A 13,068-nucleotide genomic window follows, 5' to 3' on the forward strand; every position below is an offset into this window, starting at 1 on the left:
ACAGGATTAGGAAAGGGATCTCCAACACCTGTCCTGTTATTTCCAAGTTCATTGTTATTTTGCTGTCACAGTCCAGCATCCTGCAAACATTCATGAGGTCATAGATGTTAGAAACAGAAAAGCCCTGTTAGATAATGCAGTCCTACGCCCTCCGCAAATACAGGGTTTCTTTCTGCAGTATGTTTTCTACTGTATTGCCACATCTAAATTTAATCTTGTCAGGGACAAGTGTGTATTGGTGGTGGTGGCTTCTGCTTGCTTCTTAACTTGGAAATATCAAGATGTAAAATATGAGCCAATGAATGATACATTTAAAATTATTAGGGTTAGAATTATTATTAGGGTGCCCATCCCTCCCTTATTTCAAGGGACTGTCCCTTATTTAATTGATTTGTCCCATAGGGTGCCCATCCATCCCTTATTTTAAGACGTACTGAAATGTATTGAAACTGATCACAAGTTACATTTTAAACATCACATTGAAAGTTGATGACAATTGCAGTGTATGCCTGAGGGTAGCAGAACTATAAACTCGGGAGAAGACACGTGGCACTTCACACCGTCCCTCAGCACCCCAAAGGCTTGATGGGGGGCAGGGGGTCTGAGCTACAGCCGCCCCCTGGGGTTGCGGGCTCTGGGCACCTGAGCGCAGCCCGGGCAGGCGAGAACAGGCCAAGTCCGAGCAGGCGGCAGGTTGTTCTGCTCCGTCCCCACACAGCGATGGCGGCGCCAGCCCAGCGCCCCGCCTCTCTCACGTGACAACGGCGTGGCCCGGGCGTCGTGGTCAGAAGATGGCGGCGCCGGAGGCCAGCGACAGCGAGGAGGAGGAGCTGGCGGGCTATGGCACCGCGCTGGAGCCCCTGCCGGAGGGTAAGGGAGCTCGGGGGCCACAGCCGCTCCGCTCCCCCGGCTTGTGCGGGGGCGTCCCCCTATCTAGCCCGGCTAACGCTGCGGCCGGGCGGCGAGCGAGGGGCCGTGTCTCCCCGGAGCGCTTTGCCCACATGAGGCTGGGGGGAGCCGCCTGGAAGCCAGACCCAGCGGGGCTGCCCCCGTCTCGGCCGCCGCACATCCTGGCTGCTTCGGGGAGCGAGACGAGCCCACTCCTCTCCATGGCCGCCGCCTGGTCTGCGGCTTCCCTCTCGTGCTGCGTCCCGCAAGTGCCTGTCCCTGCGAGAGGCGCGCCCCGCTCTCCCCGGTCAGGGCCCAGTAGACACGGGGCCGCCTCCGCCTCGCCCGCCAGGTTCCCTCTCGCCGGGGGGCAGAAGGGGCTGAGTGGGCGAACGCCAGTGAACCGACGCCGTTGTGCTGCGGGGTGTTCGTGGGGAGGGCAGGGCTGACGACACCTCCTCTGGGCTCGGCCTGGTGGTTGCGGAGGCTCGATGTCGTAGTGCACGCTGCACAGCCAACACAGTCCTAGCAGGGCAGGTCTACACTACAGCCTGCATCCAGGCTCCGAGGTCGATCCACCGGAGGTCGATTTAGCGAGTCTAGTGAAGACCCACCACATTGACCGCAGATCGCTCTCCAGTCGCCCCTGTCCTCTACCCCAGACGAAAAGAGTAAGGAAAGTGGACGGGAGGGTTTCTCCCTTCGACTTTCTGCAGTAACTCAGCCTAAGGTACGTCAACTCCAGCTGTGTTATTCACTGCTGCATACGGTAGGTTGACTTACCGTGGTAGTGTAGATGTAGCCTGAGAGGGGAGTAGGTGGTACAGATGATAGTCTAAAAGCTGGTAAATATACAAAACAAATAAACTGGAGGGGGTGTAGCGGAGTCCCCTCTAATCTTTGAGGGCTTGTCTATACTACCAACCGGATTGGCGTGCAGCAATTGATCCAGCAGGGTCGATTTATTGCATCAAGTATAGACATGTTTAATCGACCGCTGAGCGCTCTCCTGTCGACTCCGGTACTCCACCAGAATGAGAAGTGGAATCGACGGGAGAGCGTCAGCTGTCGACTCACCGCAACGAAGACGCTGCAAGTAGATCTAAGTACGTTGACTTCACCTGCTGCTATGCTGTTCACGTAGCTGAAGTTGCGTATCTTAGATCGACCCCGTGTGGTAGTGTAGACAAGCCTTCAGTTACTGAAATCTCAGGTGTTACTTGTAGCAGTAGGAGGTCCTCAGTTTTCAGACACAAGTGTGATTAAGGCCTGGGTCTGCACAAGGATTTTGTACAAATTTGATCACGGTTGTGATTTTATTTACCAAAATAGTTGTACTAGTGCAACTCAAAGTGTGAACACAGTTATGCTGGTATAAAGATGCTTTGTGTGAGTATAGTTTATTTCCCTTTCTGTACAAGAATAAGCTAGACCACTTGTACTGCTTTAATAATACCAGGGTTGTTAAAGCTGTACAAAATTTGTGTGTAAACAAGGTCTCTCACTGCTAGGCCAAGTTCTCAAATGAGTGTGCTTAAATGGAACATCAAAAATCCTGGCACCATTGAAGCACTGAGGCTTCAGTTCTCAGTACATTCAGACTGTTTCAACAACCTGGAAGTTCCATGCATTTCTGTAAGGCCTTGTTGTTGGTGTTCAGATTTTTAAAAATAAAGCTATATTGTGTTGACCTTTTTTTCATTTCTATACTCAGATAACCAAAAGTACTGTGCATGGCTGATACAAGGCTTTTTCTATAACAGAATTATATTTCTCATAAATGTTGGAATAGAACTGATGGAAGTAAACAACGAAAGCCCTCATTGTTATTTATTTAGAAAGATAAAAGTGGAAAGCAATTAATTGTTGTAGAAGTTAGACTCTATACAATAAAATCCCTCTGTGGTTTGTAGTGCTTCTTACCCAAGGATTAGATACAGTGTTGCTCATTTTAATACTGTTTCCTATTGCCTTATAAGGGTCAGGGTCAATACTTTTCCTGTTATATCCAGTTTCATAAATAGGCATCCTACCATCAAAAGCACAGAGTGCATGTAACCAGCTGTGGGTGGGTGTGCATGGATGTACGTGCAAAGGTGCACTGGCCACATGAATGTTTAACCTTTATTCTGTGTATTATATATGTACAGTATTATATTTCAGTGGTAAATATTTGCATAATGTAGGAATCCTGTCCTTTAAAGGCCATGACAAGAGTTTTGGGGCCTTAGAGGCCTGATCCTGCAAACACTTAACCCTGGGGCTTAGTTCTTACTGCCATGAGTAGTGTTGAAGTCAGTGGGCAGTAAGCACTGGATACAACAATGTTTCAATTGTCTGTCCCTGAGACTATAAATCTCTTGGAGAAATGACAATATTTTACATGTTTTGCCAAGCCAAGCACACTTTTGGTTTTCAGTAAATAATAATGAGTTTACACACAACAATGAGTTTACACAAAAAGGAGATTATATATACACTTTAAAAGTGCTTATTATGCAAATCTCTCTGTTCCCTTGAAGTCGTCTGGTTAAAATGTGATTTCAGCACAGTCAGTTGTACCAAATATTTCGAGGTCCATGATCCTGCAATAGATTGCATGTCGGCAAACGTCTGCACCTGCACAGAGCCTCATTGACTTCTCTTAGGGGGATGGTGCTATTGCAAGTGTTATTTTTTTGGCAGTGTCATGCAATTGAGGTTCTGACCACTTAAAGACAGTTTTAAAGATCCTGTTGCAATGATAATGTTGTTAGTTAACCTCTGTCTCGATTAATTTCAAAACTGGATAGTTATATTCTGCCTTCCAAATTCCTAAAGCTTCAGTTGGGTATGATATTAATAACACTTAGCACTTTCCATTTTCATAATGCTTTACAAACAGTGCTTAGAACACCCTCTAAAATAGGTAAATAAATATTATTCTTCCAGTTTTACAGATTGGGACATTAAGGAGACAGATGGTTTGTGGTTTGCCCACAGCCATGGAAAAAGTCAGTGTCAGAACTGGGATTAGGATTTAGGAATTCTTCATCACTATTTTTATTTTCTTATTCTCTCAGTTTCTGTTTTAAATAGCAGCATGTAGTGCTGAAATGCCTCTTCAGAGGTGACTGCTGTTCCTGTGGGGAACAAATAGTGACTGAGAAGAGTGGGGATTTGATTCTCTGTTTAGGTTAACTCACTTTCCTGTTTTTTTGTATTGTAGGTGAACGAATTAAGAAGCCAGTTCCTCTTCAAGAGCAGACTGTTAAAGATGAAAAGGGACGATACAAACGTTTTCATGGAGCATTTAGTGGTGGTTTCTCTGCTGGCTACTTCAACACTGTTGGTTCAAAGGAAGGTCAGAGATTGTGTCTGAAACTAGTTCCTCTCATGGAGAAGAACTGAAGTAATACTTTATCAAAACATAACACTACTCAAATTATTTTTGGGAAAACAAATGTAAATTGGCATTATGTATTTTTTTTCTGCTGATGTTCACTGTAAATAGTTATACTTTTCTATTAAAATGAATATAATTGAAGATGCTACCTTTGGAATGCTCTGCTTATGGATGCATCCGTTGTGTTGGCATGTCCTTAATGTGTTTCTGATTAATAGAATGACAAAATGGCTACGTATAACCTTTCCTTACTGCAGTCATACATTATATTAGAGTTTCTTTTTATACATTTCTTAAAGATTTGCTTTCTTTTAAGGATGGGCCCCTTCAACTTTTGTATCATCACGTCAGAAGAGAGCAGACAAAACAGCCCTTGGACCAGAAGACTTTATGGATGAAGAGGTAAGTTTACAAAAATGATACAAAAAGTTGTGGCATGACAATACTTCACATATTTGGGTATTTTATCACTGTGTATATTGTTGCATGAATTTATGTAGATACAGATAATAGAATCACTTTTATTATAGATAGTCCTAGTAAAAAAAAATTTGTAAGAATGATCCATTATTTTAAATTTTCATCAAAGAACTGATTTAATATTGTCAGGGACAAGTGTGTATTTGGTGGTGGTGGGTTCTGCTTACTTCTTAACTTGGAAGTATCAGGATGTAAAATATGAGCATCCTTTCTTTTGCTGGCAGACTAGTTTTGAGGGCTGCTGGGTGTTGTTGGGAGCTGTTTCAGGCCTTAAATGTTTGTAGGCAATTTAGTTAAACAAAATAGGGTTTTAAAGAGTCTAAATAAAAATCATTTCATGTTCTACTTACTGTGTGTGTGTGTGTATAATATACAAACACGCAATCATAATTCTAACCAGTTTTCTTATGGACCTTAGAGTCTTCTAGGTCGGAGCTGTTTAAAACAAACAAAAAGAAAAGCCTTACAGAACAGAAAGCAAACAAAACTTTCTAGGTCTCTATTATAAAGAAGCATATGTAAATAAAGACTGATTTTTGAAGGTGCTTAAGGGGAGGTAGGTGCCCAATTCCATTGAAATTTAATTAGAGTTGGACACCTAACTCCCTTAGGTGCCTTTGAAAACCCAGCTAAAATAAAGAGCATAAACTCCAGGTTTCCTTCAACTGTCATCTTTAATATTAGTCTATATTTGAAGAAAAGTTATTTCTAATTAGAATTTTTCCATTGTGTGTGTGTGTTTTTCAGGATCTTAGTGAATATGGGATAGCGCCTAAAGAAATTACGACGACAGATGACTTTGCTTCCAAACCCAAAGATAGAATAAAAGAAAAAGCTAGGCATATTGCAGGGGTAACTTCATCCATTCCAGGAACCACTGCACTGGATGATTTAATAGCACCAGCGAAGTAAGTAGATATAGCACCTCACTCCCAAAACCAAAACACCTATGCTGTATTGGCAAATAAAAGAATATCTGACTACTGCATTCAGTGCAAATTACTGCAAAATATATAAAATTGCATTTTCAAAGGGACTTCCACCTGCCTTCTTGTTTTGTACATGCAAATTTGCGTGCACAGTCATTTGCAGTTCTGCATACAAGGTACATATACAAATGATAATACATGAAGAATTGTGCTTACAGAAAACTGCTATGAAAATTTGGCCCATACTATTACGAATTTATTTATAGCTTTCAAGAGATTCACAATAAATACTTTTAAATTAGGCTGTCAGCATAAATGCTTTGTTCTTAATTTTCTCCTAGAATAACTATTGGTGTTGAATTGTTGCGAAAAATGGGCTGGAAAGAAGGACAAGGAGTTGGACCTCGAGTAAAGAGAAAGCCCCGCAAACAAAAACCTGGTATGTTCAATTAAGTTTTGAGTAATGGAAAATAAAAAGTTTCTAGTCTTCTCTGTGATATTGAGAAGATCTTTTAAAAACCTTTTATTTGCTCTGGTTTTTTTTTTTTAAAATGTAACTAAGGCCTGGTCTACACTGGGGGGAAAGGGGGGAAAGCTACATAGCTGAAGTTGATGTACTTAGATCTACTTACTACTGTGTCTTCACTATGGTAAGTCGATGGCTGACACTCCCCCGTCGACTCCGCCTGCGCCTCTTGCTCCGGTGGAGTGCTGGAGTCGATGGGAGAGTGCTCAGCGATCGATTTATCGCATCTAGACTATACGCGATAAATCGACCCTCCTCTGGATCGATCGCTGCCTGTCAATCCAGCGAGTAATGTAGACAAGCAGTAAGAGAAACTTACTGAAGAATTGTAACTTTATAGTATGGTGCTGTTCTGTCTTTGCAGATCCTGAAGTAAAAGTATATGGCTGTGCGCTACCACCTGAAGGATCTGAGGTATTATGCAGGCAAAAGTTACTGTTATTTATATAAAAATTACTTGTAAATTATATTTAAAGTATAACTTTCTCTCTATATATAAACTATTATATGACTAGAATATTAATATTTGTAGTGTTGGTCCCAGGACATTAGAGAGACAAAGTGGATGATGTAATATCTTTTATTGGACCAAGTTCTGTTGGTGAAAATGACAAGCTTTCAAGCTATGCAGAGCTCTTCTTCCAAATATTAATGGTTGGGTTAAGGTAAACCTAGAAGAGCTCCTTTCCTAATCAGGCATGTGCAGTGATATCCGTATGTATTTAGAGAACTCTGAAGCTTTTTCAGAATTGGACTTCATCTTAACTAAATGTTGCTGTGGAACTTACATTTTTATACTGCTGTACAGAGTTTAATGTATGTTTGTTGTAATGTATTTTAACTTTGTAAAAGGATGAAGAGGATGAATATCAGCCAGAGAATGTGACGTTTGCACCTAAAGATGTGATGCCTGTAGACTTGACTCCTAAAGAGAATGTCCATGGACTTGGTTACCAGGGTCTAGACCCCACCAAAGCATTGTTTGGGGTTTCAGGAGGAGAACACCCCAGTCTTTTTACTGATGGTTCTGAAAAGACAAGTAATCTATTTGGTGATCTGAGACATAGTAAAGGAAGAAAACTGGGTATCTCAGGCCAGGTAAAACATTACTGTTTATACTGTGTTGCAGTGCCAGTTATAGGAAATAAATATGTTTGTCTTAAAATCTCTCTAAAATAGAATTAAAACAAAGTTTTAAAGCAAATTGAAAATACCATTTCTGTTATTAAAAATAATATTTTTTACTGCTCTGTTCCCTTCTGTCTGAGAATCTGAGAGAGAACATGAATTAAATCTTAATAATATCTTGTGATGTAGGATAGTAGTAGTATACCAAATTTGAGATGGGGAAAACTAAGGCACAGATAGGTAAAATGACCAAACACCAATAAACAGGGTCAGCCTGAATCTCGAATTTAATATATTTTTATTGGTTGAAAGAGGTAAGAATTATTGGTTCCTATTACATTATGCGTGACATTCCAATATTAATATTGTGATTTAAATAAACTGTGGGAGAGTGGAATAAAACAGATGTATACTCTCTTTTTTTTTTTTTTTTTTTTACATTGAAAGTACTCTTAAAATTGTACAGTAGAATCTGTAAGGGCCAAATGCTATGCTTCCTAGTCAGTAATCAGGCAACACTTCTGTTTAAGTCAATGGCAATTTTTGCTGTAAATATAGATATTTCTGTTATTACAGTGTTATTTCATATTCTCAGAGAGCCAGGAACAGTAGAAAAAAACACTACCTTATCAATGGGAAGCAATGCTTTCATTAAATGATCGCTTTCACAAGGTAGTCTCATTTTTTTTCCTACTGTTCCTGGCTTTCTGAGAAATAAAATGTAGATAATTGATTTTTATTTCTCCATGAGGCCTGATAAGGATGGAAAATACTCAGAAATTGTAGAATGATCGCAAGAAACTTTAAGTGTGGTTTGAGAACAGGACTGGGAGGCAGGCTACCTTACTTCTGTTGCTATTGCTAACACGGACTTGCTATGAAGCCATGGGTGAATCCATGAAGCTTCTATATGGCTTAGTAGTAAGTTAATGGGTGTAATGGAACAATATCGTGATGAGTGTGGTGTAAGTAAAAATGAAAGTGAATATTACATTTGTCCAATTGGAGTAAAATGAACTTTTTGTGAAACAAAGATGTTTAATTTTTGGCCATTTCCTTCCAACGCTAAGTTCTGTCAGCCGCATTTAATTTCCCTTTAGCACTATGCCCTGTGATTCATGTTTTCACACAGGAGAAACATTGTCAAGTTATGTGATTTTTGGGAAAAAAGAACTATGGTCAAATTCGGTTGTATTTATTCCCATTACATTGTTCTTCTCCTCTTCAGAGGGCTCCTGCCAGCATAATTATTTTCTTCCTTTAGTGCTCAACTAGTGCTGTTCTTATTTAGATGGCAGGATATATTGTTCAGTGTTATATAGCTAATCCTGCTGCTTATAAACCAAACATGCCTCTGACATAGTGGTCCCAGTCCCTCTCTGCTTGAGGAGCTGGAGGACACGTTTGCTGTTTTGATCATTGGTCTCCCATTTGGCACGGTATAGTACTTGCTACATGAAAGTTATCAAACTAGTCCCAAACATGTAATTTTAATTTCAGAGACAAAATATACATATTCTGACGTGTTACTTTTTCAAGACAGAACTGTTATATTTTGACACTGTAGAAGTCTAACCATTTTTAATTTAAAAAATTTGTCTAGGCTTTTGGTGTAGGAGCTTTGGAAGAAGAAGACGATGATATATATGCTACTGAAACATTGTCAAAATATGATACAGTTCTGAAAGATGAGGAACCTGGAGATATGCTGTATGGTTGGACTGCACCTAAGCAGTATAAAAACAAGAAAGGTAAGAATTATAGATAGATCTGAAGTTTCAGTGTAATTGTACTTAAAATGTATGCAAGAATGCTAACCTCTATTTCCCAAATATGTTCATTAATAAAGGATTGATATTTTCTAGCCCTGAGATCTCAGCATTTCACCTAGTCGCCTCCATTACACGCTTCTAGTAGTTCAAAAGCAGATTAAATGAAAACTTCTGTTTTCTTCAGTTTAGTCATGTATTTATCTGAAAACATTTTTTTTTCTGCTGCAGGAAAAAATAGTAAGTGAAAAGCAGTACCACTATAAAAATACAGATGATATTAAGAGAGCTTATTCCAAAGTTGTCCATGGCCAAGGTATAAAATATTATATGGAAAATATGTTAAATATCATGGTTACAAAGAAAAGCACTCAAAAGTTAGGAAATGCCAGGATGAAAGTTGCCTATGCAATAGATCTGAAACTACATTAGCATTATACAGCTCAAAATTACTACGAAAGAGGGCAGTTGAAAGAGGAAAATAATTACCAATAATAGTGGTAATAGTTCACCACTAACATTAGTGGTTATGGTAGAAAATCTCAGAAATACTGTGTGCACTAGGTTAGAACTAATACTAGGCCGTGATAACTTACACAGTACTTTTAATGTCAGAAAAGATGCATGAATATTTAAGAATCCTTCAGTAATTTACTTGCAAATTTAGGGCCTGATTTTTGTAGCCCTTAATAATATTGGTAGTCCTTGGAGATTTGAGTGGAGCTGCTCACGTGAGTAAGTGCTGTAGGATCAGGTGTATAGCCATTTGCTATGTATTGTGCAAAGAAGCACTTGGTAAAGTACTGTCTTTGGATTTAATTTAATGTACATGCATAAACTTCTGAATTTATTTCAAAATGAGTGATTGAATTTGGTTCCATCAACATACATAGTGTATAGCTAGTCACAGTCGTGGAGGCTTCGACGGATTCTGAATGGGATAGGCATGCCTCAGGGATTGTTGTTTAGCAAAAATTATGCAGGATATGAAAGTCAGTGGTAACTTTTGCATATTCTATTTGTATTCTACAATGCATAGTAGTATTAGTTATTGCTGATCATTCACAAGTTGAGGAAAACAGTAAAGGTTTTTAATAAGGAATTAAAAAATATCAGGACATACTAATTAAAGGATGCTGTATCAGAAAATAGAATCTTTTGAAATTATTTCGTTAAAAAATTAAAGTTGAATAGCCCGTCTATGAAGTTAATTCTATAGTTGTTGGCTTTGAAAGTCCTAATACTGTAATCATTTTATAGGAATGGAGAAAGAAGTTAGATATATTGGCAAAATTCTGGACGGCTTTTCCTTGGCTTCTAAATCATCGGCTCCAAAGAAGGTAAATAAAACATAATGTTTTCTCTTAGCAAAAACAACTATTATAATTTTGCCATCTTTACATGTTTAAATATAGACAATAAGTAATCACTCATATGTCAATAATAATCAAGAGTGATACGCAATTTGACTGAGCTCCTTGGTTATTAGTGTATTCTATTGCATTCATATTGTGTCTTGTAATAGGAATAAAAGTGTTGGTAAGCAACAAAGGTATCCTAAATAGTCAAAACTATAGGTTTTCAGGTTGATAATACAAACCTGAAGTTTGTCCATCCACTAGACATACTAAATGCATTCAGAGCTGCTCACTGCTGTTTGGCAGCAGTTTGGAGAATTGGTTTTAGCAAGAATAACGTATATATTCTACTTGTCGTTCAAACATAACATCATATTTTCTTAGTGACCAACACCTCTCAAATTCACTTGTAGTGACAAATTTGTTTTAACCCTATTTTTAGGACTTAATTTTAAGTACAAGATGTATTGGTATAAGTGTAGAGTGGGGTAAAATCCAGGCATATATAAAATTTTGTGACAGTATGCTTTTCCTAAAGAGGAAATAGAAAGAAAAATCCACTTAGTATACTTTACCATAAGGAGGCATTGGGATATCTGTTGTTCGTTGAGAATTATTCCTTTAAGAGATATGAAAACAGAATTTCGGTGGAGGATATTAAGGTATTTTCGAAGCTTAGGGAAACTATTCAACTTTTAAAATTTAACGTTTAAAAGTGCATGTAATTCCCATTGTAAGGAAGGTGAATTCTTAAGCAATATCCAAAGCATTTTCTGAAAATTTTTTTTTTTTTAAAAGTAGTTCTTGATTTGCTATTTGATCTAGAGTATAATTTTTATAAACTGACAATTTGGCATTTATTTTTTTCAAGTTTCAAATGTTCCTGTTTATTACAATGCCATTTATTTATTGACTCAGACTAATTGAGCCTGTCCAGTTTGTTTGTTATATAGCTTACTTTTCTATTGTTAATGTTCACAAATTAAATTGACAATAGTTAAAGGAGTATATAGGTTGGGGATGTCCTTTTCTGCAAGTCTGAGCAGTATATACTAGTAGTCTATAGTAAGACTAACTTTTGTATGCTGCCCAATGATTTTAGTGAAGGACATCTCATCTGTAAATAACAAATATGAAACTACATCTCTCACTGTGTTTTCTGTTTGTTTTGGAAGACTTATCTACCGCCTGACCTGCCAAGGGATTACAGACCTGTCCATTACTTTCGACCAGTGATAACAGCTAGAAATGAAAACCCCCTTTTACTTCAGGCATTAGTTGAATCAGCTGGGAAACTTGAGACTGATGCCCTGCAGCAAAACAGACACACACTGAATGCGTCTCAAAGGAGGGAATTGCTAGGAGAGACTGCTCTAAAAGGTATGTGACATAGTGTGTGACCATACTTCTCCTTATTTCATTATAATTTAGATTCACTTAACACTGACTAAACTACTAGGTTATCCCCATAATATTTTTAGAACAGGGAATGCTTGTTTACAAACTTGAACATTTACAATCTTGAATATATATATATTTTCTAATTTAATAAAAATAAAACTAAACTCACTCCTTTATGTTAGCCAAAATATTGGCCAATATGATCCCTAAATGTCAGTTACTGGGAATACCTACAGGTGTTTTCAGTTCCTCACACTAATTAAAGGAGAAAAGTGTTTAAAGGTATTTCATTTTTTGCTTCCATGAAGCCTGAATTTATTTTTTTTTAATTTTTGCTTGTGGGTTTTTGGTTTGTTTTTTTTTAACCTTAGAAATTCAGGTCTTGTGTAGCCTGGAAGATTTTATAGCTCTCTAGTCACTTATGACATTATGAGTCTAGAAAAAATAGCAAATAAGAGGGAAAGGGGATGTTAGACTTCTTTAAAACTTCTTTTTTTTTTTTTTTTTTTTGGGTTAACACCTGTTTAATGTCAACCAGTAAAGGATACTGGAGAAAGGAACAAATTAATTGCCTTTCCATTCAATTAATTTGTGAGGTCACAATATCATACTGCGAGACAGGGTGGATTGATTTAAATCACAGATTTTAATCCGCAAGCAGGTAACCTTTAGTAAAATAATCTATTTTAATCTTGCTTTGCATTTGTATATTTGAGTTGTTATTGCTAAAGAAAGGTTGGTTCTCATTGGTTGGTAACCATTAAAATATGTTGATTTGCAACTAAATATAGCCGTTGTACTAATTTTGGTCCTCCTTTTTGCTAACTAAGATACTCTGTATTTATACACATTTATTTAAGCAAGGATATCATTTAATTTTTACATTTACATTGTTTAGAAAATAGTGAATGATGCATTATTTTACTTAATTTGTGTCAAGCTCTGTTTGAATAGAAATGTAATTAAAAATGCACAAACCAGGCATTTTTAATTTTATTAGACAAATAAAACTATCGAATGTATGAGATACATAAAAAACAAGACTTAGTTTATCAAAAAGTTTTTCATTTAAAACTGACTTATTAAACAAAGGAAGTATTATATGTAGTTACTGAACTCATTGTTTCTCATCACCATGTCTTTCAAGATTTTTAGAACTAATAGGCCTCATTCGCTCACATAGTTTTATTTGTAGATTAAAATT

The 13,068-nt window shown here is 37.9% G+C and overlaps 1 protein-coding gene across 2 annotated transcripts in view; it reads left to right on the forward strand.

Annotated features, from left to right (window-relative positions):
- Window positions 1-735: 735 nt before the first annotated feature.
- Window positions 736-13,068, forward strand: part of GPATCH1 (G-patch domain containing 1) — a 28,531-nt gene continuing 16,198 nt past the window's right edge. Inside the window, exons 1-10 of one of the 2 annotated variants that reach the window (XM_027821141.3) lie at window positions 736-870; window positions 4,097-4,231; window positions 4,590-4,675; window positions 5,501-5,661; window positions 6,024-6,121; window positions 6,573-6,622; window positions 7,061-7,306; window positions 8,940-9,087; window positions 10,366-10,445; window positions 11,639-11,843. In XM_027821141.3, the coding sequence (XP_027676942.2) occupies window positions 792-870; window positions 4,097-4,231; window positions 4,590-4,675; window positions 5,501-5,661; window positions 6,024-6,121; window positions 6,573-6,622; window positions 7,061-7,306; window positions 8,940-9,087; window positions 10,366-10,445; window positions 11,639-11,843 (1,288 nt within the window). In that variant the 5' untranslated portion in view covers window positions 736-791. Of the gene's footprint in view, window positions 871-1,599; window positions 1,619-4,096; window positions 4,232-4,589; window positions 4,676-5,500; window positions 5,662-6,023; window positions 6,122-6,572; window positions 6,623-7,060; window positions 7,307-8,939; window positions 9,088-10,365; window positions 10,446-11,638; window positions 11,844-13,068 lie in introns of those variants that run through there. The other variant, XM_043526180.1, reaches the window with a different exon arrangement.

Source organism: Chelonia mydas, chromosome 12 (assembly GCF_015237465.2).
Source record: "Chelonia mydas isolate rCheMyd1 chromosome 12, rCheMyd1.pri.v2, whole genome shotgun sequence".
In the NCBI taxonomy this organism is placed as follows: domain Eukaryota; kingdom Metazoa; phylum Chordata; order Testudines; family Cheloniidae; genus Chelonia; species Chelonia mydas.